This window comes from Lissotriton helveticus, chromosome 6, assembly GCF_964261635.1.
Source record: "Lissotriton helveticus chromosome 6, aLisHel1.1, whole genome shotgun sequence".
Taxonomy (NCBI): domain Eukaryota; kingdom Metazoa; phylum Chordata; class Amphibia; order Caudata; family Salamandridae; genus Lissotriton; species Lissotriton helveticus.
Genome location: NC_136067.1, coordinates 1,264,391,332 through 1,264,416,553, shown reverse-complemented (window position 1 = coordinate 1,264,416,553; position 25,222 = coordinate 1,264,391,332). Strand labels below are relative to the sequence as shown.

The 25,222-nt window shown below is 46.2% G+C and overlaps 1 protein-coding gene across 5 annotated transcripts in view; it reads right to left on the bottom strand.

Moving 5' to 3' along the window:
• Positions 1–25,222, bottom strand: part of ADGRG6 (adhesion G protein-coupled receptor G6) — a 634,122-nt gene that overhangs the window by 131,412 nt on the left and 477,488 nt on the right. For all 5 annotated transcript variants that reach the window (XM_078648991.1, XM_078648988.1, XM_078648990.1 and 2 more), the window contains 3 exons: positions 17,775–17,991; positions 14,806–14,971; positions 2,005–2,145 (listed from right to left, as the gene is read on the bottom strand). In XM_078648991.1, coding sequence (XP_078505117.1) covers positions 2,005–2,145; positions 14,806–14,971; positions 17,775–17,991 — 524 coding nt within the window. The remainder of the gene's footprint in view (positions 1–2,004; positions 2,146–14,805; positions 14,972–17,774; positions 17,992–25,222) is intronic.

The following is a 25,222-nucleotide window of genomic DNA, read 5'->3' as shown; positions in this document are numbered from 1 at the left end:
CATGGGTTCATAGGAAGGCATGGCAATGGAGTGTTCTGCATTGTTTGCTGTAACAGTAGAAAATGTGATCACATATCCCTAGCACATACACTAATTGCCCCTTCAAACCTGAGATACTGACACAGTTGCCAGTTAAATGTGGGGAAGTAACAGAGGCATCTGGGTAGCTCTGTAGCAGAGGTTCTTAACCTTCTGACTTCTGTGGACCCCCAATTAGTCATACCTGGAATCCAGGGACCCCTACTAAATGCAAGATTCCCACCCTCCCCAATCTTCCCTGAGTCATGACTGTAAGCCTGGAACCCCAGCCTAATCATTTTCATTGATCTGAACTGCAAAACAATACACAAAAATACAGACAATTATTCATCAAACAAAAAAATAAATGATTAAATATTTTATTTAATTCATAAACATAGATACACAATAAAACAAATTGTAATTGTAAAGGGAAACTTGGCAATTTTCTAAACTCTACTGGGCCTGTCATCGTCCATGCTATATTCTGTTTGATGCACCTGCACTGCTCCCAAGAATCAATCTGAGGATACTAACTTAATTTTCAACCTCCAATTGCAAACTGCTTCACACTTTGAGAACGTTTTAAAATGTTAAATTTTACATGTTGCTTCTTTATTTATATACTTTATTAATGTGTTAATAATGTTTGATTTTCTAAGCAGTTGCGGACCCCCTCAGAAGGCATCGTGTCGTCCCCGGACCACACGTTAAGAATCACTGCTCTAAAGGAAGCAGGAGAATCCCCTACCTATGAATGCAGGAGCAGGGGTTCCCCCCAGGTGCAGAGGACTTTCCTCCTAACACACAGAAATGTTTGCCATTTATTTATTTGTATTTAACATTGTTTTATAGCGTGGACTGGACCAAATTGTATTTCTGTGCATTACATAACCAAAACAGTAGAGAACATGTAGAACAGTGTAGCAGTACATAAACAGATCAAGGGAAAGAGTTGGAGTGTACAACACAATGCACGGTAAGTATGATAACAATTCTGCGCCTATAGGTGCCAGTTCAGCATGGGGCAGATGGAACTAGTATATGTGCAGGTGGAAAATATATATTTTTGGTAATTTTCTGAAGGATAATAGTGTTGAGTTCTCAGATGCTTGGGAAGAGTGGCCCACTGGTCGATGGTCATCCCAGAGAAGTATTGATTTATAGCTTCAGTTGACTTGAATTTGGGTTTTTACAGCTGGAGACTCCTTGCTCCCCTCTGTCCTGAGACAACTGACATATGAGTGGGAAGACAATGGGACTTATGTAGAGACTGGTGGATGGAACACTCATAAACATGACGAATGTCCAATCTGCCTTATTACAAGTGCAGTATAGCATATGGTACTTTTAACGTGGCCGAAGAGATATTAGCCACGTTTTGACAAAGTATACCATCCGACAATCTCTAAATAAGGCCTAATAACCCTTCTCACCTGCTCTCCAGTATTTTCATAGTTTCACAAGAGGGCCCAGGCAAACATTAACTGTCCACGAGCCAATTCGAATTCAGCAGTCATATTGTGAACGCCAAGCTAGTCTCTTTATCAGAATAAATTTAATGAAGCAAGTATGTTCTTCATCTTTCTCTTTAAAGAGGTAGGCCAAATTGTCAAAGGACACCCACTTGTTTGTGAAGTTCTTTAATCTTCAACAAGTTCCTGACAAAGTAATAAGCATAAAAGTTGTAAAGTATGTTTTTATGGGCAATGCCCAGAGCAATCATCATAAATGTGGAGAATAATTTTTTGGGCAGGAAGACCCTGAGTCTTTGTACAAGAATCACTGCCCTCAGGTAAAAGCTGTGAGATGAACACAAACCTTGATACTTCGTGAACTTCACAACTTCGCACAACTTTGGCCAGACGAATGTTAACATCTCATTCTGATATCAGACCTACAGCTATGTGTTGCCAAATTTTGGACCCACTCTATTATGTTCAATGAGTCGTTTAAATGTGCACGTTGAAATGCAGTTAATCTTACCTGGAACAGACCCTTCTTTTTGAAGAAAGTAAACTGAGCTCTGGATACTGCATCGAAGTCAGATGGCTGCAACGCTGTCAATAAACTTGAAGGCAGGACCACCGAAGCCAAGGAGTTTGGTTGAGAGCTCCCCATGTCAATCTGTTTAAAACATATGAAAAGGAATCAAACATTCATTTCACCGTATCCTACTCCAACACAAAATTGTTTGGAACTTATTAGATACTATATTTATCACCTATTCTGACTTTTTGGGGGAATGATATGTGGATGTTGGTGCTTTCTACACCAAAATCTGCATGTCCCTAATATCAGGACTTTTACCCGTGTTAACTTCCGGCAGGTTTGACATTCTGAAACTTAACAAAGAGTGTGGTCTTTATAGCGCCTGCTAATTACCGGGTGTGATAAACATTGCACCACTTATAATTGTGATCCCTGAGCTAACTCTAGTTCTTTCCGAAATCGCAAATTAACAGGCCAGTTGGAATGAGCCTCTAGTTGCTAAGGGCCAGATGTAGGTCGCCAATTACCGGTCGGTAACGGCCGATTTCGGCCGTTACCGACCGGTAATTGGTTTTCGAGATGTAGGTGCCAATATTTTACAGATTCGGTAAATTTACCAAAACGGTAAATTTACCTATTCTGTAAAATACCGAATCAGTAATTTTACCGATTCGGTGAAACCCAGATGTAGGTAGCACTGTTTACAGTGCTACAGGCCTTCAGAATTCAGTATTTTACCACCCAATCCAATTGGGTGGTAAAATACCGAATTCAGGTGTGCATGCACATCTGTGCATGCACACCTGTGCCATGTGACACACAGACATGCCCTTAGGGCATGTCTGTGTGCCACATGGCACACATGCCTGTATTTGGGGTGCTAGAGGGTGTCAAAGTGACACCCCCTGCACCCTTGCTGAAATCGGTATTTACTGATTCTGTAAATACCGATTCGGTAATGCCCATTGATTCCTATGGGCTTCAATGCCCATAGGAATCAATGGGCATTACCGAATCGGTATTTACAGAATCTGTAAATACCGAATCTTAACGATTCGGTATTTACCGAATCTGAAATACCTACATCTCCACCGATTCGGTATTTAAGAGGTGGTAAAATAAAATTACCTACATCTGGCCCTAAATGTTTAATATTTATTATTTACCTAATCTGATGATTGTTGACATCTAAAATTCAAACTAAAATGAAGCAAAGCAAACCAACAAATTTCAGTACTCTAACCAAAGAACGATCTTGATGTGTACTGATCACCTTAAACTTCTTTCTTGGCAAAACTGCAACAAGTTGGCAGCTCCAGAGATAAACAGACAGGCATTACACTAATTATGTGCATTGTGATCATGGAGGAATTTGGATTTTTTCTTTTCTTTTAGTTTTGCTGATCCACTCCAAATGTGCTGATTCGCCTACCTAATGATGGTAAAGCCACTTAACTCACTGAGAAATAAAGGGGGGGGGGAGTCTAAATAAGATGGGCATGGCAGAGCACAGAATAAGACAGAAAAGAGACAAAGGAAGGAATTGAAGTATGTTGGACACAGGCACAGTCTAAGTCAAAACAGAAGCGAGACCAAGAAAGGGAGAGAAAATATGTAAAACATGTGAAGTGTATTTAGAAAATCCTCTCTCAAGAATAACTTGTGCTTAACGAAATGCCACAATACAAATAAAATAAAAATAAAAAAGAATAACTTGTGCAGTAAATCCAAGCATTTATGATTAATTAGAACATTGATAATCTGAGACTGCCACTAAAGTGTCAGAAGCCCAGTGATGGTAGCTACAGACCTTCTGTTCAAACATTCCTTTGTTGGTCTTTCTGATTCCTCTGTCTTTCTCATCTTTATTTGTGTTATTTTCTGCAGCAAGCATTTTTAATAACTGGTTAAAAATATAAAACTATCGCCTAGATCCTCTACCATCTCTGCCCTCCCCTACCCCCAGAGTTCTGAAAATCTAATCATTGCAGTGGTCATTTATACTTTCTTTAATCATTTTTTTTGAGAATTTCTGACATTTCTGGCATTGTACCTGTGGTGGGTGGATTTTCCCACCCATCCGCTCACAAATGCACACACATTCTCACACCCATCCACATTGCATACTCCCGCCCATCCATCCGTTCACAAGTATGCACACATACAACCACCATTCACAAGCACACACACCCATTCACAGTACACGTGCAGTGACCCATACATTCATGCATACACACCAGTATTCAATAATCACTTACCAGGCTGCGGCAGTGAAATTGAGTGGCCAGGGGGGATAAGATGAAAGGCCTCTGTGGTTCCTGCGGGGTTTAGGAAAGAAAGGGACATACAGAAAACCTTTCCTCTCTTTCCTAGCTTCCTGGCCCTGGTATGGTGTGTGCCTTCCTGGTTTTTCTCAGCCTGACAGACACTCATGAATTGAAAAGGGAGGGAGCCAGACATCCCTTAGTGGTGGGCTGCCCCTGCACCCACTATAATACACTGTAGAGGTATTTTGCACTGGGAGTTTTGTCAGACCATATATGCGCATAAGTTTAAAAAGCAGTGGACCTCAGTGTGAGGGCAGATGGGACAATATTTTAATTTGACTATATTTTTTTTTCTTTCCATTCCGTAACCTTTTTAAATCTGTGCAGTTATCCTTGTATTCTCCCATGGCACAGTCGCAGAGGAGCTGAAGAAGATCTCTGAAGATCGTGATGGTCTGTGTTATTATGGCGATGCTCCAAGATATAATTCCAAATTATAATTATGGCAAGGGTCACAAAGTTACGCCAGGAAAACATATTCAATCACCACCAATAAGGATTCAGATCAACAAGAGGGTTGTAAACCACTAAAAGACATCTGTGAGACACTCCTTACAAACCAGAAGAAAGACCAATTAATACTTTTATTTTGCTCAACATCACCAATACCTATGACATGGTGGCCCATCAAATACCACTTGATTGAGCTGAGGAGTGAATGAGCTATGGGAGGAAGTATCACCACATTTCTTAGACATATCTAATTTTGAATGAGGGAAAATTTCCTTTACTTAAGCAAAATGGATTCTGGAAAGATTATTCCTGCCTTTCACAGGACCCCATATATAGAACTTGCAGTTTCAAAAGTGAAAAACCCAACAGTCCTTACAATAATCGTCCTTTGACTCCCAGATTATAAAGTTGTTGAACAATTTAAATTCTAACGCCATGTTCAGAGTAGTGGCCCAACTACTCCTTTCAACCCACAAGGTGCAACTAAGAAGATTCCTAGCAAAGGCTGGAACACTGTGACATTATAAGTGCCAACCTGACAATAACAAAACCCCCAAAACTTCATAGGATTCAGGACCAGCGATAGAGGATTCTCATGAATTACCAACATTTGAGCATATCATTCTGGCCTTGGAACCTTTCACCTACTTCCAGTACATCAAAGTATCTAGTTCAAAGTTTTGGGCACCATACACAGAACGGTTGTATGGCATTACAATGAGGGCTTTTACCACGCGTGCCATTACAACGCTGTTTTTACAACGACTTGCGCTGTAAGCGCTGGATAGTGGAATAGTTTAATTTTCTATTCCAACTCCAGCCCACGTTACAGTAGGGAAGGTGTTGGAATAGAAAATTAAACTATTCCCTATCCAACAGCGCCCTCCAGCGCAAGTCGTTGTGACGACTTGCATTGTAATAGCAGCGTTGTAATGGTAGCGCGTGGTAATACCCGCGTTGTAAAGGCTGTTCCCCACACAAAACATTTAACATAGAGGTGCCCTCTACCTTTTAAAATTAGCCTTTAATTTCATACCTCTCCGGACTTTCAGGAGTAATATACTACCCTAATATGCCATGACAAGCCAAAAAGGAAAAAGATGGAGAAAGAATGCTCAATGTACTTGGATTTAATATTTGGAAGGCTGTTGCCCAAAACCTGAGATAGCAATCAAACTCCAGCTACCATTTTGAAAGAAGATGTAAAACTCAAAATGAGATGACCTGGCCACTGAGCACATCTGGCAGGCTATGTCCTCCAGAACTCTGACTTTCTTCCTACCGGAGGATTCGTTTTGCTGTAACCGATGATTGCTGGAACTGGTACTGAACCATCAAGGTTCTAGCAGCAGCACCTTTGAGAAGAGAACGCCCTCCATGCGCAAATACGAGGGATATTTGCAGTACTTGCAACATCTGACCCACAGTACCAAAAGGTAGTACCAAAAGGAAGTACCCTGGAATGGTTGTGTCGGAACATATATTTTGATAATATCTAAAACCACTACTAAATGAACACAAAATTAGGCTCTTTCCCGTGCGAATGAAACGAACTGCAGGCGCTAGTCCATTTGATGTGTACTCATGTAAACTGAGTACATTAAAGGCCACAGAAAAAGGTGTTTGCATGTCACAAAATTAAGTTGTATAGGCAATATTGTTAGTATACATACACGCGTAAACACTGAGGAATGTGCTTGAGCAATGTTTAGGTTTTTTGTAATGTTCTAAGAATGTGTGCTCACAGTTTATATGTTTTTTTTTTTTTGGTAGAGTTTTATATAGCGCGAACTAGACCCGAACCGAATCAGGTATCAGAGCGCTTTAATTGGCACAAGTTACGTTTTTTTTTGTTTTTTTTTGTATCAAATATATTTTTATTGACAGTTGCATTCAAGTAAAACATTTCAGCCAACAGATAGACAAAGCCCTAGTGCAGTGCCGCCCCAAAATCCAATGCATTTAGCAGGAAGCCAGTTACGGAGCAGAGTACCTTGAGTCCGTGCAAGAGGGCTGGAGTCCCGCACCTTATTTAACTGTCTTTCAAACCCCCCCCCTTACCCCGCCTCCCAGAGGACCTCCCTAACCCCAACTACCCCGTTCTCAGAACTAACCCTTACCCCCCCCCCTTCCGTCCGGTGTGTATAGCTATGTAGGTGTATGGTGTACAAGTGTGTCCTCCACTGACTCCTCACGTCCCATCTCCTGGCGGCGTATGGAAGTCATCAACTAGTCTAAGGACTCTAAGATACTTGGGGCAGGTGAGTTCTCGGAATTCTTGGGACAACAGGGAGATCAAAGGTGCCCATGTTTCTTTAAAGGCGTCTGAGGACTGTGTGAGGGACGCCTGTATCCGCTCCATCCCCAGTGTATACCACAATCTATGGAGCCACCCTGTGTGAGTGGGTTTCCTAGGGGTACCCCAAAGCGAAAGAATATGTTGCGATACTGCCCCTATGGCCAGTCCCATTTGGCGACCCCGAATAGATTTGAGTGGAAAGGTGAGTTTGTTGGGCAGGCCCAGGATCGCATACGCAGGAAAGCGGGGGATCTCTGTATCGAAGCAGTCATCCACATCCCGAAGGACCTCCACCCAGTAGTCCAGCACCATCGGGCATTCCCATAGCAGGTGAAGCATGGTCCCTATGTGTCCACAGCCCCTCCAGCACAAGGGGTCCCTGCGGGGGTTGCTTTTGTGTAGGCGCTCTGGCCAGTAATAGGCCACCTTCACCGCCGCTTCCCGGCTGGCTACATTACGGGCCGTATGATGCGCCCGGTAGTAGATGTCCTGCCATTCCCTGTGTGAGAGCTCGCGTCCCAGTTCCCTCTCCCATCGCTGCTGGCCCGCGGATTTATTCGGTGGCTGGGGCGGAGTTAAAATCTTGTACAGTTCAGTGATCGCCCTTTTATCCGAGGTCTTGGCAAGAAGCCATCTCTCATAAGGACTGAGAGCACGGCCCACGTGCGGTATGATGTCCTTTCCAGTGAGCCAATGCCTCAGTTGGAAATATTGATAATTGTGCGGGTTATTGATTGAGTACCCTTCCTGTACGTCCCTAAGTGACATAAAGCCCTGTGTGTCGAATAGGTGGCCTGCGGAACTGCACTCGGTCAGTCTCCACTGCGGGAAGGAGCCAGGGACCCTTCCCGGAGGAAATGCTGGATTTCCGAACAGTGGCGTCATTGGAGAGGGGAAGGATGTGAGGCCGTGCGTCACTGCAACCGCATCCCAGACCTGTAGAAGCGTTTTGGTGATGGGTGATTTCTTAATGTATGCTGGTCTGTCCGTTCGAGCTAAGAATGGGATCTTCCAAAGCGGCATCCCAGCCATGGCCCGGTCCTGGAATAGCCAGCGCTTCCCTGACATTGGCCTGGACCACTGCAGGAAGTATCGCATCTGTGTAGCCTGAAAGTACCTCCGCAGGTCGGGGACCCCCAACCCTCCCTCCGTGGGAACGCGTGCGAGCAGGTCTCGCCGCATCCTTGGGCGTTTGCCTGCCCATACATATTGCTGTATGGTGTCTTGCAACTTCTTGATCATGCCTATCGGGGGGGTGATTGGGATGGTTTGAAACAAATACAGTATCTTTGGTTGCAGGGACATTTTAACTGCTGCTACCCGACCAAGCCACGAGAGCGGCTGTTGTTTCCAACGCCGAATATCCTCCTGGACGTTTGTGAGCAGTTTAGTATAGTTCAGCTCCACTGTTTGCGCCGTATTAGGTGTTAGCTCGATCCCCAAATATGGGAGCGCGGTACGTGTGGTTTGCCCACCTATGTTAAACAAGCCCCTGTGGGCTTGGTGGGCGTTGCACCCCAGGGGGAGAACGATCGATTTGCTAACATTCATCTTAAAGCCCGACACCTCACCGAAACGTTCCATCTCTTCCAGGAACGCTGGGATCGAGACCCTGGGGTCGTTAACAGCCACCAAGACGTCGTCTGCATATAAGCTGATCGTATGTTCTTCGCCCCCAAAAGTAATGCCCTTGATGGCCCGATTGTCCCTCACTCGTTGGGCAAACGGTTCTATGTAGAGGGCAAACAGTAGGGGCGAGAGCGGGCAGCCCTGCCTCGTGCCGCGGCCTATGGCGAATGGTGTGGAGCTCGTTCCGTTTACCTTAACTGTTGCCTGAGGGGAGGTGTAGCAACTAGCCACCCATGCCCTGAACCTCTCGCCCATTCCAAATCTCCCAAGCGTCCGGTCAAGGTGGATCCAGTCAACCCGGTCGAACGCCTTTTCAGCGTCGACCGATAGAAGGGCTGCATCCGAGGCGTTAAAACACGCTTTATCGATCAGGTGCAACAGGCGTTTGGTGTTATCTGCGCTTTGGCGGGTTGGGACAAAGCCCGCCTGATCCGGCTCTATTATACCGGGGAGACAAGGGCCCAGTCTTGCAGCCAGGATCCCCGTGAAAAGTTTCAGGTCTATGTTTAGGAGGGAGATCGGCAGGTAAGCTGCGCAATTAGTTTTGTCCTTGCCCGGTTTGGGTAGGACGATAACCGCCGCTTCCAGCATCTCTGAAGGGATCGATCCCGGCCCCTGGAAGGAGTTGAACAGCTTTGTTAGCACCGGGGCCAGGAGGGGGCAAAAGGACTTATAGAAGCCCGCAGAGAATCCATCCGGGCCCGGCGCCTTTAGCGGCTTGAGGCGGGCGATAGCGGAGATCACCTCGTCCAAGCGGATAGGAGCGTCTAACGCCAGGGCGCTTGCCTCGTTGAGGGCCGTCACATTAGCTCCCTCCAGGTATGCTGTTCCCGCATCCGCAGCCGCGATGGGGTCAGTCGCATACAGTGTAGCATAGAATGTCTGAAATGCTTTGGCTATAAGGTCGTCGTCCCGAAGCTCCCGGCCCCCATCCTCGCGTATGAGTGGGATTTTGGCCCGGACCGTTTTCGCCTTGAGCTTATTGGCTAGTAACCGACCCGTCCTGTCTCCCCCTACGTAGTACATATGTTTAAGGCGCAGTGCGGCGTATTCCGCCCGGTCAAGATCCAGGTTCGCCAACTGTGCCCTGGCCGCTTTTAGCTTGCGCCAGATTCTAGGGGCCCCCGTGCGACTATGCGCTTGTTCTAACTCCAGCACCTGTGCCGATAGCTCCTGGCGGCGGTCCTTCCGTTCCCTGTTGTCTGCTGCCGAGATTGCAATCAACTCCCCCCTAATAACCGCTTTGAGCGCCCCCCAGACCGCTGTTTGAGCCACCTCCCCCGTGTCGTTCTGGGTAAGGTAGTCCTTGATTCTTTGGCTAATCTGCTCGGTGACTCCCTTGCGGGAGAGTAAGGTTTCGCGGAGGCGCCAACTGCCCTTGTGCGCCCGCTGTCGTGGTACCCGCATGCGCAGCACCACTGCATCATGGTCCGATAGGGCGGCCGGGACATCTTCTACATCCAGTGTCATGGGGGCCAAGTCAGTGGAGCTAAGGAAATGATCAATTCTAGCATACGTGTGGTGCACATGAGAGTAGAAGGTATACCCTGGGGCTGTATGGTGAGCCTCCCTCCAGGTGTCCAGAAACCCCCGGTCAGTGAGCCACCGCTTCCCTGCAGTGGACAGTGCCCCTGAATCGCCAAATCTACGACCTGACCTGTCCTTGACATTATCCATGACCAAGTTGATGTCCCCGCCAATCAATATGTGTCGTGAGCTAGTGCCGAGAACCTCCGAGAGTGCCCCCGTAAGAAACGCCTCCTGTTTTGCGTTAGGCGCATAGATGGTCCCTATGGTAAGACGTTTTTTTTTTTTTTTTTATACATGAGGACACACACTTTCATTTTTTTTAGGCACGGGGAGATTAATGCCCACATGCATCAGGCTGTTTTGCATTCGCAAACGGTGCGAATCGCAAAAATCGGCCGTTTGCGAATGCAAAAAGCTTTTTTGGGATGCATCATTTTTTTCAATTTTTTCGCAATTTAAGAAATCGCAATTTTTTCCGATTTTTCAAATTGCGATGGCATTTAAGAAATCGCAAATTTTGCGATTTCTAAAATGCTATGCATGATTTTTTTAAATTTGCGAATTCGCAATTTTAAAAGGAAAAATTACCATGAAGTATACCTTCGTGGTAATTTGTGAAAAGTTTCAAAAATGCACAAAAGGGCATTTTTGAAATTTATATTTTACACACACACGCCCTTGGGACATGTGTGTGAGTAAAATGTACTTACGTTACATTTCAGGGGTGCAGGGGGAGGTCCTTTGGACCCCCCCTGCACCCTTGAAATTGCATTCTCATTTTGCGATTCCTTAATTGCGAATTCGCAAAATGAGAATGCCTTCCCATTGATTCCTATGGGCCTCTAGGCCCATAGGAATCAATGTAATGCCATTCCTTAATTGCGATTCGCAATTAAGGAATCGCAAATACAGACAAATAAGAAAGCGCAAAAATGTTTGCATTTTCTTGATGCATAGGAATTTGCGATTTCTAAATTGCGATTCCTTATTTTTCGCAATTTAGGAATCGCAAATTCCTACAATGATGCATGTGGGTGTAAGTAATTTGCCCAGAATCACAGGAGGTTTTTGGCGTCGTTACCGAGACTCGAACCCAGATCCCCAGGTCCGAGGTCGAGCGCCTTAGCCGTTAGGCCAAATTTCTGAAATGTTGATTGAGTAACTGCAGTTGTTGAAACACGCCTTGATGCAGAGTTGTAGTATTTTAAAATACAGTGGCACGCCAAGTGTAGGCCCTCATTACAAGCACCAACTCAATGGCACTACAGTTCCTCATTGTACCTCTGGCTGTCTGGTAACGTTTTGTATTCTGCTACTGGTTTCTTGTAGAAGATGTGTTTCGCCTCTGGAAGCCAGTGTTCATTTGTGCCAATGTTCGCAGGTGGTGGGCACTGGCACTAATTTTTGGCTCTCAGGATTACTTTTTGTCATCAAACTTTAACCAACAGCAAAAGAAAGAAAGACAGTGGAGGGGAAAAAAGAAAGAGGAAGAATAAGACAGGAAAACAGCGGCATAGGGAACAAAACAAGATTGAAAAAGAACCCGCAAGAGCGAGGTGAAGAGACACAAAGTGTTAAGTGGTGGAAAAAGAGGCCTGAGGTGAAATCAAGACTTTAAACAGCTTTGGTATTCTGCAAACTCGGCAACAGGGGACGCGTCGGGGGTACACGTTGGTGGACGGCGTCCTCTCAATATTTTCACATGGTGAACACCGTCTACCCTGCCAAGAATTTGGGCCCCTCTGAGTAATGTGCTAAACTCATCCCGGTGTAAATTCCCAACAGTGGGACACTTTCAGCATCGCCTGCACTGTTGTTGTCTGCTATCGATCCACAACAACGTGCAGGTGGGGACGGGACAGGGCTTTCTTATTTAAGACTCCTGCTGAGCCCACAACAAAGGCCGAATTTGAGGTGTCATTTGGCCTCCTGTTGTTCGAGTCTCTTGGCTGGGAGCAGTCAGGAGCCTCACACCTGATGCAAATGCAGCTGAGGTGAAAGAAAGTCTCACACCTTGTTAGCACTTCACACATACTTAAGAGAGGCAGCTTCTCACTTTGTTCAGTCCCTGTTTAGGAGATAGGCTTGCACTGTAAGAATGCCGGATGTGTTGGTCTTTCCCAATATTTACACAAAGCAAATTGCATTTATATAGAGCTTACTACACCTGAGATGGGGTTGAAATAATTTAAGTATCACAATTTTTTCTTGTATAGCCCTACTCATCCCAAGGCAGGGTGTCAGAGCGCTTTAAATCAACACGTGCATATTACATGTACAATAAATTATATACGTTTGTAAATGAATGTACAGGATGTGTTACATAAAACTGGGGGTTTGCAAGGTGTAGATGTCACATAGCATCTTCCATAGCTCGCTGTGATATTATCCACGCAAGGCGCTCAAACGTACACACGATAGACCTGCGAAACATATATGTGAGGGCTTTAGATCTGATGTCACTTCTTGTGATGCCACTTCCTTTAAAGTCGTGGCTTGTGATGCCACTTTCTATGATGTCAGTTAGTGTGAAGATCTGATGACACTTCTTGTGATGCCACTTCCTTTAAAGTCGTGGCTTGTGATGCCACTTTCTATGATGTCAGTTAGTGTGAAGATCTGATGACACTTCTTGTGATGCCACTTCCTGTAAAGTCATGGCTTGTGATGCCGCTTTCTATGACGTCGGTTCCTGTGATGCCATGTGTGATGTCATGCGCCGTGATGCAGTGCACCGTAATGTCATGCACCGTGATGTCGTGCGCTGTGATGTCACTTGCATACTGCCTAACTAGGGTAGTCCCCCCACTTCTTTTTTTTTTTAGGACTTGTACCCTGCCCGGCATTCAGCAGCGCCAACAGCCGCTCTTGAGATATACAACCCTGCGCCTGTTTTACTTTGACTAATTAAGCACTGAAGCTAATGAAAGACTCACTCATTGAAAAGCATGGCTACTACGCAGATGTGTGTGTGTGCCCAGCAGCAGTCCATTGCTAATGCGTCCATTCCTCCTCGCACCACAACGACCTTGAACCTCATCTTTGAACTTGAGGTACACGTTCGATGAAAGTGAAGTTTCCTTTGCGAGCACTGCGGCCTATAGCGAACAATGTATAACTAACAGCCCAAGACCGGTGTCTCGGCCTCATGATAATAAACGTGTCAATCTCTCGCCTCGGGGGCACGGGATCTGCTTATCAGAGCCTGCAGCTTCCGCGTTAAACAATTTATGGAGAAAAAAAACAAGTGCGGATTTGTAAGAAGGGTGAGTTTCCTTTCGGCTGCTAATCGCCTCGCAAGCCAGAAGTTCATGTAAATGCAACCCTGTTCGGAACCTGTTTCTGAGGAGTGCACAAGGAAAACACACGCAGCCGAGAGATGATAAAGCCCAAGAAAAACAAGTGCCTTTGACCTGTGAGGGTGGGCCGCGTTGCTCAGCCATGTCCCACAAGCAAGGCAGCAAGGAGCAGCGAGGCGAGAGGAGTCAGTGCTTTACCGAAGTCCAGAGATAGCGCCTTCATCTGGTTTTAATGAGCTCTCCCCTCATATCTTTGACAGCAGGGAGCGGAGAAGCCCAGCTAAGTGGCTTCTGTGCCTGGTGTAAAACGTTAAGACTCACATGGGTGCATTGTAGAGAAGGTACGACACCCCTGTGCTAGGATTACGGATGATTCAATGTCAGTCTTTGGAATTGTATTTAACACCAACTGCATTCTGGTGGTTGTTAATGTTTTACTTCAGTTGACCAACTGGACGACAGCACGAGGCAGTAATGATGTGTAAAAAGAATGCTCGGGACAGGTTGTAAATTGTTAGGTGCGTAGATTCTGGGTAGCAACATTTGTCTTCATAAAGCATATACCATTGAATGAATCATCAGAACGCTAATTCATCTTGAGACCGAAATAGCAGATCACGCTGCATGGGCGTCCGCAGACATTTTTTCAGAGGGGTGGGGGGGGCATAATTAATAACATTTCAAGATGGCGCTGCCAATATTATACAGGCAGCACAATCTGTTTTTTAAAGGGCAAGTGAAAAATCCAGGATCTTGGGGGGGCAACCCCCCACCCCACCCCACCCCACCTTTGCGGACGCCCAAGTTGCACTGGTGTAGTTCAAATAGCTGAAGGAGTCAAGTGAAGCAAAATGTCATACCACTTTATGATGTTGCCTCACAAGGCCAAGTTCTTAATAGAAATTTTAAGTGACAACAGGAAATATGGCAAGAAGGACACAGCCGGGTGGCCACTTGAAAAGGGTTTGGTGTATTTAAGTTCACTCATTATAATGCCATGAGTAACACGTGATTTCACACCTGTTGACTATTGATGACCTCACAAGTGTGTGCCCTTGCCCCACCTCTAGCACTTCATGTTTGATGCTACAGGACTAGGGTAAGGACAAGTAAGGGGTTCAACGGAAGGTGGCCCTGATACACTTCAGTTTACTAGGTAGTCCTACTACGGCCTCCATGATCCCCAAGACTAGCACCATCATATGTAAGAGTCGCAAACGGAAAACAGAACGCAGGTGCTTTTGATAGAGCGGAATACCTGCAAATCAGTGACATTGCTCTGCTCCCCAGCGCTGAAGGAGGAACCATTGTAGGAGGAGGCATTGAGATGAGAGACTCCAAGACCCAGGTTCCGAGAACCAATGCTGACAGACGGCCCGGTGAACTGAAGCTTCAAGGCCAGGGCGTCAATGGTCTTTAGAGCTCTACAACACAAGAGGAGACACAGATATCATGGTTATAGATGGAGAACTTCCAGGAACTTTAAAGAGGCGAGCCAAGCAAATTAGGGAACACACAACAATACTGTGTTGGGAATGAGGAAAAGATAAATATGACAATAGATATTGAAATGAGGGAGGTGTTACTGGATATGCAAGCTAGAATTGCCCCACTTGAGTTAAGAATTGCTCACAAGCATACTGGCATGCACAGTTGCAACACCAAGTAATTTAAAATTACGAGTGGACCACTTTTGCATTGACTAAGAATGGATTTTAACAATATAATAGTAAGAAAAGTAAACACAAAGGAGACAACTCTGGTTTGAAAAGCTTAAGTCATGTATCCTTACTACAATTCCTTAACACTCTCAAAATAAGCACGATGTATTTAATTTTAAGGTGAATTGTATTTTAGAAAATCAGCACGTATTAAAAAAATAGGATGTTCTAAATGTTAAGTCTGTCCTGTATGTACTGGTTTGTAGATTCATATGGAATGATTTTCCTGTATAGGCTGTCTCATGGGGACAATAATGTAATATGTTAAAGTTTATTTAAATCCCTGATTTGCTTGGTCTTCACCATTATAAAGACTGAGGGCCTTTCTTAGGGCCTGATTATGAGTTTCGCGGTGAGGGAGCGGGTCCACCCTGCCGGACCGTCGAAACTGTGTGCACACCGCCCAACAGATTATGACGTTTCCAGTCACTGGCGGGCAGTTCTTTGGCGGTGCATATGAAATAGACACTGCAATGGGTACATCCAAAACAGTACCTGCACGGCATGGACTGGTACGTCCCTGCTAAGCAGGTACTGGGGTGCATGCACACAGGGGGGCACAACATGTATCCCCCTGCATTTAACCCATGGCCCAGAGGCAACAGGGAACCCTGTAGAGCCCCCTTTGTTTCCTCTCTGCCATGGTTTTTATGGAGGAGGAACCACTATGAAAACCTTAGCGGAGAGCAAACTCGTAATATGCTTGACGGGACTGTTATGGTCCTGCCAAGCATATTGTGGCCTCAAGGCCGCAGCGCCACCCCCAGGGATCTCTGATCCCTGGCGGTTGCAGCCGTTCAATGGCGGTCCAGCCACCCTAGTTTCTATAGCAACTAGGGTGCCACCGCCATGCCCCGTGAGTCTGGCGGTCCATGGATCGCCAGACTCGTAATCAGGCCCTTAGAGTATGATGGGTGGGATTAAAAGTGCCATAGGAAATAATGCACTTGTAATATATCAGTCGGGACCTCCACCACATGTGTGCTGCTGGGCTAGATGTACAAAGGGTTTAGCATGTGCAAACCCTCTGATTCGGAAACTCAGTGGGGTTGCGAACACAAAAACCCTTTTAGTTATGTATTAAATGCATTAAGCCATTTTGATTTTTTTGTCTTCGAATTGCTAAATGTGCTTACAAATAGATACTGATTCTGTATCTGGAAGAGATGTGTTGTTGGTGTCCCTTCCAAATACCTAATCAGTATCATATGTAGCAATGTTTTGCAGCTGAAATCCGGTCGCAAAATATTGAAATTTTACAGACCCCCCACATGATGGAGCGGTAACTTGTTTGCCAGTGGAAAAGGGGTCCCCGTCCGCTTTGTGAATGTACAAAAAAACTTGCTTAAGAGTAGGAGTGCTCCCCAGGATCACTCTTTCTCTTTAACAAACAAAAACGAAAAAGGAATCTTTTGTTTTTAAATGCAGTCTCATTACCTTTAATGAAAACTGGCGGCATTAAAAAAATATATTTGCTTTCTTTGAAAGCAGTCATAGACTAACAGCCAGATTCATCATTGTAAAATCGGCTCGCAAAGTGTCAGATTCTGAGAATTTGCGAGCGCTATTTTTGCATTTGGGATTCATCATCCCAAATGCAAAAATCGCTGTTACAGAAAGCGCAAAATTGCGAAGAATCGCATTTAAGGAATCTCAATTAGAGATTCCTTAAATGCAATTCATGAACCTTTTAAAAATTGCGAATTCGCAATTTCTGCCCGCTATTTACCGCGAAGTCTGACTTCGTGGTAAATAGCGAAAACTTAGAAAAATGCACTTTAGTGCATTTTTCTAAGTTGTATGTTACACACACACATGTCCTTTGGACATGTGTGTGCGCAACATCAGTCTACATTTACATTTCAGGGGTGCTACAGGGTGTCCTTTGGACACCCCTGGCACCCTTGAAATCGCATCCTTATTTGCGATTAGCAAATTGCTAATCGCAAATAAGGATTGACTCCCCATTCATTCCTATGGGCCTTTAGGCCCATAGGAATGAATGGGGAGTTATTCCTTATTTGCGATTAGCAATTTGCTAATCGCAAATAAGGAAGCTGTAGAAATCGCAATTTTTTTTGCGATTTCTACAAGAATCCCGTTTTGCGAGTCTTTAATAGCGATTCCTTAATAATCGCTATTAAGGACTCGCAAAACGGGATATTGATGAATCTGGCCGATAGTGGTCTGCTGAACCTAGCAGGCCACCAGCCATGTGATAACTGTTAATTGCGATAGGTTGCACTTTGGACCTACCTCATTAATATTCATATTAGTTCACATAGGTCAATTTGCTAAATACTGCACTGGTCGCAAACATTTTTTACGACCTTTGCTGTGTACAGCTGGCCAAAAGTATCCATTCTGCCAAAGTCTAAATTAGGCCCAATGTCATTTTAAAATATAAGACTCCAGAGTTGAATAAAGTCTGTCTCAAACTCACCACACGCATTAAAAGCAGCACAATATATGTTTTAAGGAACTGAGACACCTAAGTCACACTCACTCCGAGAAGGATTTCGAGAGCGCCTCATCTGAACTGCTAATGATGTTAGAAAACACATTTAAAACAGTGGACCCCAGTGAAGCGTTGATCTCGGCGCCGTTCACGAGCTTCTTGAGTTGCTGGACAAAGGTGTCTACTTTTTCTTGCGTCAGCTCTTGACCGTCACCAGTGAGATTCAATAGCTGATTGGCTAATTCTTCTGGGTTTTCGATGATATCTAAAAAAAATACAAATATTGTACGTGTGCATTTTGTACTGTGTGGATTCAACCAATAGGTCTTTTTTGATAGACTTTTCGATTTTGTTCCAATTCGGAGGTTAAGTGGGTCAGCAGTCACCAAATAAGGAGAAAAAGTGGTAAGAAGAAGAAAGAAGGGAAGACAAGGCATCGATATACAGTACAGTTGTAAATAAACAAGTAACAATACTACAGTAAAAATCAAGTCTAAAATGTTTCCAGGTTTTTCCAAGTGATTTGACTTTGTTGGCCTGCATGCGGCATCAGAAATTCTACTGCAATCCCCAGGGAGTTCTGTGTGACTTTGATCGACAACTTCCTTTCCTCTTCAAGGCCCGTGAGCAGAGACAACCTTCCCTGCACGGGTTCACGTCCATCAACCGTATAGGGAAGCCCACAAGTCTAATTACTACACCTTTCATTCTGGATATCTGGTTCTAGTTTTAAACATTTTTCATGCAATTACCTTTATATTTGTACTAATTTGAAACCTACTTATTTCATAATTCATCATGCTATAAACGAACCTGGTATCCAGTCTTTACTGTCTGTATTGCTTGCCAAGCAGTCATAGCCAGATAAAAAGTTCAGTTTCTTATATGATGGGGTGCAACATTTTCAGTAGCGGCTGCCACCGACCAGGGGTGGTAGGGCGGAGGGACGAGGGAGTGGGGAATAAAAAAAAAGCCCTTACCTCTTTACCACCGATCGTCAGCCGCTGCCTCTTCTTTCTCCGTCCTCCTCTCGGCAGGAAGCACACAGCCTCCCAGAATCCCTTGACCAATCACACTGCTGCCTTAGCAGTGTTGTGATTGGTCTGAGCACTGTGGTTCGGTGCACTGACAACGGCTGGCAGGCTGTGCATGTTCTCCACCCAGGTTGTAATACAGCCTGCGTGGAGAACATGCGGAGTGCGCTTGACACTTTGGCTGGCCCGAGACAGCCAGCCAAAGCATCATGCGCAATTTAGGAGCTGCCACCACTCCTCCCCCTGTGATGTGAGGAGCCCAGCCCCTCCCGCCTGGCTTCAGCGGCAAGCTGAATACAAAAAACAAAATGATAATAACAAATGTTATTATCATTTTATTTTTTGTATTCATCTTGCAGCTAAAGCAGTGGGGCAACGCTCCTTGTTGTGAACACTCGAGGACACATGAGACTGGAAGCAGGATCCTTTTTAAGGTAAGTTTAATCTTTAGCGGGGCGTGGCTTCGGCGCGAAGCGGAATGGCTGCCTGCTGAGGGAGCTCCGCTCGCCGGCAATTATATCCTTAAATATCATCCTTCATAAGCGCCCCTATACGCCGAAAAACCCTCGCGGGGCATTGTATGAAAGACGAGGTGTGTAACAGAGGCATCGGTGTTGGATGGGCTGTGCCGCCACCGCTGTACCGCGACCCTGAGAACATCGCGGCTCCGAGGAGAAAATGGCGCAGACGGAGTAAACGTGACCTGGAGAACGAGGCTGTGAATACTGGGCGGGCATCGCTTCCCGGCGGTTGCCTGCGGACCTGGGACCCTCATCGGCGGTGGAAATTTTGAGAGACAGCTACTTGGAGCTGGGGCCGCTCGCGTTCCTACAGGAGGCTAAGGGAGAGTGAGGCGCTGGGGAGGCCTGCGAGAGGAGAGGGCCTGGATCGCCTCCCGACGCACTTGACTGGCGGCGTCTGGCGGGCTTTCCTCTGCCCCCCCGGGGACTGTGCAGGAGACCACAGAGGCGCCTGGGAAACGAGAGGGGAGAGGCGGAATCGGCGCCGGGGAGCGAAGCTGGAGGTGCCCAGGCGGGGTAAGAGTCACGGCTGGGCGGGCTGGGCCTAGGCCGTTGGGGCTGTCGCGTACTAGTCAAGACGCGAGACGCCCATTGAACCGACGACATGCTGCTTGAGCTAGTGGTCCAACTTTGAGAGGACCTTTGAGGCACGGTGTTATATCAAAAGCATTGGTACGCCGTTATTTGCTGAAGGGACAACTCCAATTAAATCATCCCTCGCAACCTAGTGAACAGGGACCTTACCGCCTTCTAGAGAGAAATCCTAGAGTGATCCTTCATTGTGGGTGACGCCATCCTTTAGGAGACAAGGAGGACATCTCATTAATTGACAAAGAAAAAGGAATAAAAATACTAGAACTACCCACGTCGTGAGGGGTCATCCACAAACTTAAGGTTGCCCGTTGTTTTACAGTCCTGATGAAGACTTGCATGGCCCAGGCTTAACTCACCGTCAGGCCCTAAGTCGAGTCGAAACGTCGACGCCCTCTTGATTTTTTACCTGGACCTATATATTCCAACTTTTCTGTGCATTACAATTACCAAATATATGGGTTTCCAAATGTATTAATACTATGGATGAATTGATTTATGGCCAGGTCTTACAACATGGATGATTGTTGATCCACCTTGTAATATATAAAATACAGTGCCTCTTTTTTATGTCACTAATTTCTGCAATTCTTTCCTTTTTTTCATCACGCAATACTATCTAATTCACATCTTCCAATTTTGCACGCTCCCCTTGGGGCAACCAATATGACCCGTATGTATTGTTAGTCGTTTAGATCTTCTAGTGGCGATAAATGAATACATTGCCTGTGATTATAAGTTTTGCTGTTGCGTCTCATGATATTGATGCATTTATTGATTTAGAGTAGATTTTTTATACTCATGAAAGCATAATTATGAAGCACTGACTAATTGTGATATTGAGAAGTAATAGTCTATGGACCATTGTTTTGTAATACTAGGCCGTTGGGGCGGCGCGGCCGACATTGGGCGCCATATTGGTAGATACGGTGGCGCTTAGTGGGAGTCGGGCTGTCGGATGGGGCCGGCGCTACTCTGGAGCGTGGCGCAACCTACTACATCTAGACTCCTGTCGGGGTGCTGAGACTGGCTCTTCGGTGCGTGGGGTACCTGTGACCCTCCCGAAACGTGGAACGGAGAAGTATTACTGCCAGGCGTCGAGACAGTTCACGGGGGTATTGCCTGTGTCTACGAAGTGTAGATACACTGGCTGACTGAAGAGGACACGCGCCTGAATGCTGAACATTGCTCTATCTCGGAGGACGCGGTCCATATTTAGACAACTACGGTAGTGGCGTGAGAGGCTGATACTGTGGACAAGGTGGCTGATCATACGGCTGGAGACACCACTGTATATACTGCGGCTCCAGTGTTCGTCATGGGTAAGGCGGAACCTAAGCAGGCCAAGCTACAGTTTGATAACAAGCGCACTACCCGCGCTGCGGATGGAATGGGCGACCAGGGTGACTCGAGGGGTGCTCAGGGCCCTGACGAGAGTGCAGCAGATGACACCAGGTCTATTTTACTGGAACTCCGAGCTGGCATGAAAACAATAGATAGTAAGATAGACGCGCTGGCGACCGGATTGGACATGGTCAAAAAGAAGGTGGAGAAACATGAGCACAGGCTGGATGTCCTGGAGAATCGAGTCTCAGACACCCACAATGCGCAGGCTGAATCAAGAACACAGATCCTGCAAATGGAAAAGATCTTGGAAGTCATAAGAGCGAAAAATGAGGATTTGGAGGCGTGCTCGCGACGCGACAACCTGCGCATCATTGGGCTATCGGAGTCGACGTCCATATCCAAAATGGAGACATTTGTGGAGGATCTGCTGCGTGACCTGTTCAGTCCTGTGCTCTCCGCCGTGATGATAGTGGAGCGGGCGCATTGCTCGATAGGACCACGGTCTAAGCCGGGCGCACCACCGCGCCCGATCATAGCGCGTCTTCTGAATTATGCTGATAGAGATGCTGTGCTGCAGGAGGCGAGGGCCAAAGACCCGGTGGTTTATAAAGGGGACAAGTTATCCTTTTTCCCAGACTACACGCCGGGAGTTCAGGCGGCAAGGAAAGAATGTGTGCCGGTGAAGAAACTGTTGAGAGAGGCCTCTGTCCCTTACGCTATGTTTTAATCCGGCCAAGTTGAAGATCACGCATGAGGAGCAGTCACACTTTTTTACGGATGCAAAATCAGCACTGAAATTTACCAAACATATTTGTAAGAGAAGGCCAACACAGCACATGCAGGCGGAAGCAACTGGAGAATCTGGTCTGAACGAAGCGGATTAGGAATGTATGGCTGATCCTCCATTAACATTGATGGTTGTGGGAACTGTATTGCCGGCTGCGGATGTCCAGATAGAGATAAAGGTCTGACTAATTGCTCTGGTGCGGCGGGGGAAAGTTGACGGGGCCTAGTAGACACTGAACACTGTATGCTCCGAGGGGGACAATATTGCATACCCATCATGGTGTGTTGACGTAAGGAGCATAGGGGGCTGACTGATGAGGTCCGTCGACCGCACCTTGGTGCGGATACTCACTGCTGAACCATTTCCCCTGGCGGGTGCTCCCCGAATGTTGGGATTGTATGGAGTTAGATGTAGTTAAGAGGGTGGGTAGTGGGTTTTCATCTCGACCTGATCGGGAGGTTGGAGTGGGAGGAAGGGGGGAGGAGATGGGGGGGTTATGTTCTTTTTAGTCTATTTGTTTCACATCACATTTCTTCAAATGTATGTAGGTACAATCAGAGCGGTTGAATGGGTTGTGAAGGTGCTGAACCGGCATTCACGTTGCTCCTCTGTGAAAAGATGCTTTGCAATCGTTATATGATACATGTTGTTCTGTAGATATCAGGAAATGAATGGCAGATAAGTGCAGATTATTAATCTGGAATGTAAGGGGCCTGAATTCGCCTTAAAAAGTGAGACAGGTGTTAGCATATTTGAATCGCCATATGATACATGTTGTTCTGTTGCAAGAGACACACTTAACTAAATATACAGATGGTGGCGTGGCGGGCAGATGGGCAAGCTTTCGGTTGGCTGCATCGTACTCCTCCTATGCGAGGGGGGTTATGATACTAGTCAAGAGGGGTGTGGAGTTTCAACCATTGCATACGTACACAGATGAAGAGGGCAGGTGTGCTATGGTGTGTGGCCGCCTCAGTGGACGATTGATTACAATAGTAAATATGTATGGACCTATTGTCGTGATACATCCTGTGTGACTCACGTATGTGGGGTACTGAGGGAATGGCTGGAAACTCCTGTCTTCTGGGGGTAGATTTGAACACGTATCTGAATGCAGAATTGGACAAGTCTAATCCCATATCACACCGTACCCCTAATGTTGCTAAAAGTCTAGCATGTGCAAAGGAAGAATTTGGTCTTAGAGACGTTTGGCGAGTGCATAACCCACAGGTGCAGGAGGGTACACATGCGACGCCCGCACATGACAGCTGGTCGAGACCGGATTATTGGCTAGTAGAGACAGAGGTGATTGATTGGGTGAAGGGAATCGCGCCTCTTGCCCGAACACTGTCTGATCACAATCCGTTGCAAATGGATGTGATATTCCCGGCAGCTATATGCCCTCCCTTTACATGGCGCTTGCGTTCTGAGGCACTACTAGATCCTATATATGAAGTGGCGGTGAGAGAGGCCATTATTGCCCGAGTGCGCATAGGGGGTCTCACATCGGATCCATTTCAAATAGGGAGAGGCACACGTCAGGGATGTCCACTATCACCGCTGATATTTGCACTAGTCTTGGAACCGTTAGCGTGTGTGATCCGACAGAGGCACAGGGAGGCAGCACTTAATTTTAATTTTCGACCGGTAGCCGTATCATTATATGCAGACGACATGGTTCTTTTTGTTCGCGATCCATCTAGATACCTGACGCAATTGCTCAGAGAATATGTACGCTTTGGTCATCTGTCAGGTCTCTGTATAAATTGGGACAAATCTTTTATAATACCACTGACAACGTCAACTGTCTGTCCTGACCTGGAGTTCCCACTGGTATGGTCTACAGACCCGGTGAAATACCTAGGAGTCTGGGTACATCGAGACCCGAAGGTAGTGGTCAGGGAAAATTATGGGAGGGCATATTCGGCATTGGAGAGCCAGGTGGATACCTGGATTGCACTGCCGTTGTCGTTGGCAGATCGAATTGCTCTGATAAAGATGGTGGTATTGCCACGATTTCTTTACCTCTTTCTTAACATTCCAATAGTGCTCACATTGCAATTTTTAAAGAATTTAAGGAGTTAGCTGATCAGACTAGCGTGGGGGGGCAAGCATGCTCATGTACAATGGACGATTCTGACTAAGGGATACGAGAAGGGAGGGGTTGAGGCCCCTGATTTTTATGTGTATTACCTAAGTGCGCAGGCCCAGTACATATATCACTGGTACAGACTGCTTGCATTTACCCCACATGTCGCGGTGGAGGAGGGTGATGCGGCCCCGATCCCGCTACACAGTGTGATCACTCAGCGAACTCGCGGTACTCCAAAGGCGGAAATTAACACAGTTGATGCTACTATTGCCGCTTGGTGGACGATAGGGCACCTAGCGAAAAAGCTCCCGCTATACGCACCATATTTGTACCTGGAGCATCATGCTTCCATGTCTGTGACGCAGGAGACGCCATCACTCCGATTGCTGCATGAGGCAGGTCTCAGACACATGTCAGATGTTTATCCGAACGGTTCCTTTATCACGCAGGAGGACCTAGATTATGTTAGTAACCAGTCATTGCTGTTCCGATTTGCAGTGCATCGTCTGCGGCACGCGATCAAAGTGCATTATAACACCTATCCACAGGAACCTCCCACGTTGGCCTCTTAGCAATATGCGCTCACTGCTCCTAGCAATAAAAGTTTAATATCGAAGTTGTACAAAATGATAAAGCTCGAAAGTGTAGATGCTCGGGACCGGAGCTGGAAACGGTGGTCTGAATGTTTACCTGAGCCAATTTCGGAGGCAGACTGGAAATATATTTGTGGTCTGACGGGGACGCTTAGCATGAACGGGAATTTGAGGATCATACATTTTAAGTACATACACCAGGTTTACTACACCCCAACGCGTTTGCATGGATATGGGTTGCGCGCATCTGCCAATTGCGTACGTTGTGGCCGAGAGAATGCAGATTTTATGCACCTGGCCTGGGAGTGTCAGAAGGTATGGGAGTTTTGGGGGAAGGTGGTGAGTTGTTTAAATGATATGGTGACTGTGGATCTTCAGTGCACTCCGCTTGTTTGTTTATTATGCTGCGTGCCGTATATTAAAGGGGTGAATGGCAAATGTGTGCGTCTGGCCTTGCTGCTTGCGGCTCGGAGAGTGGCGATTACATGGGGGGTAGATGCAGGCCAAAGGCTGAACTATGGATAAAAGACC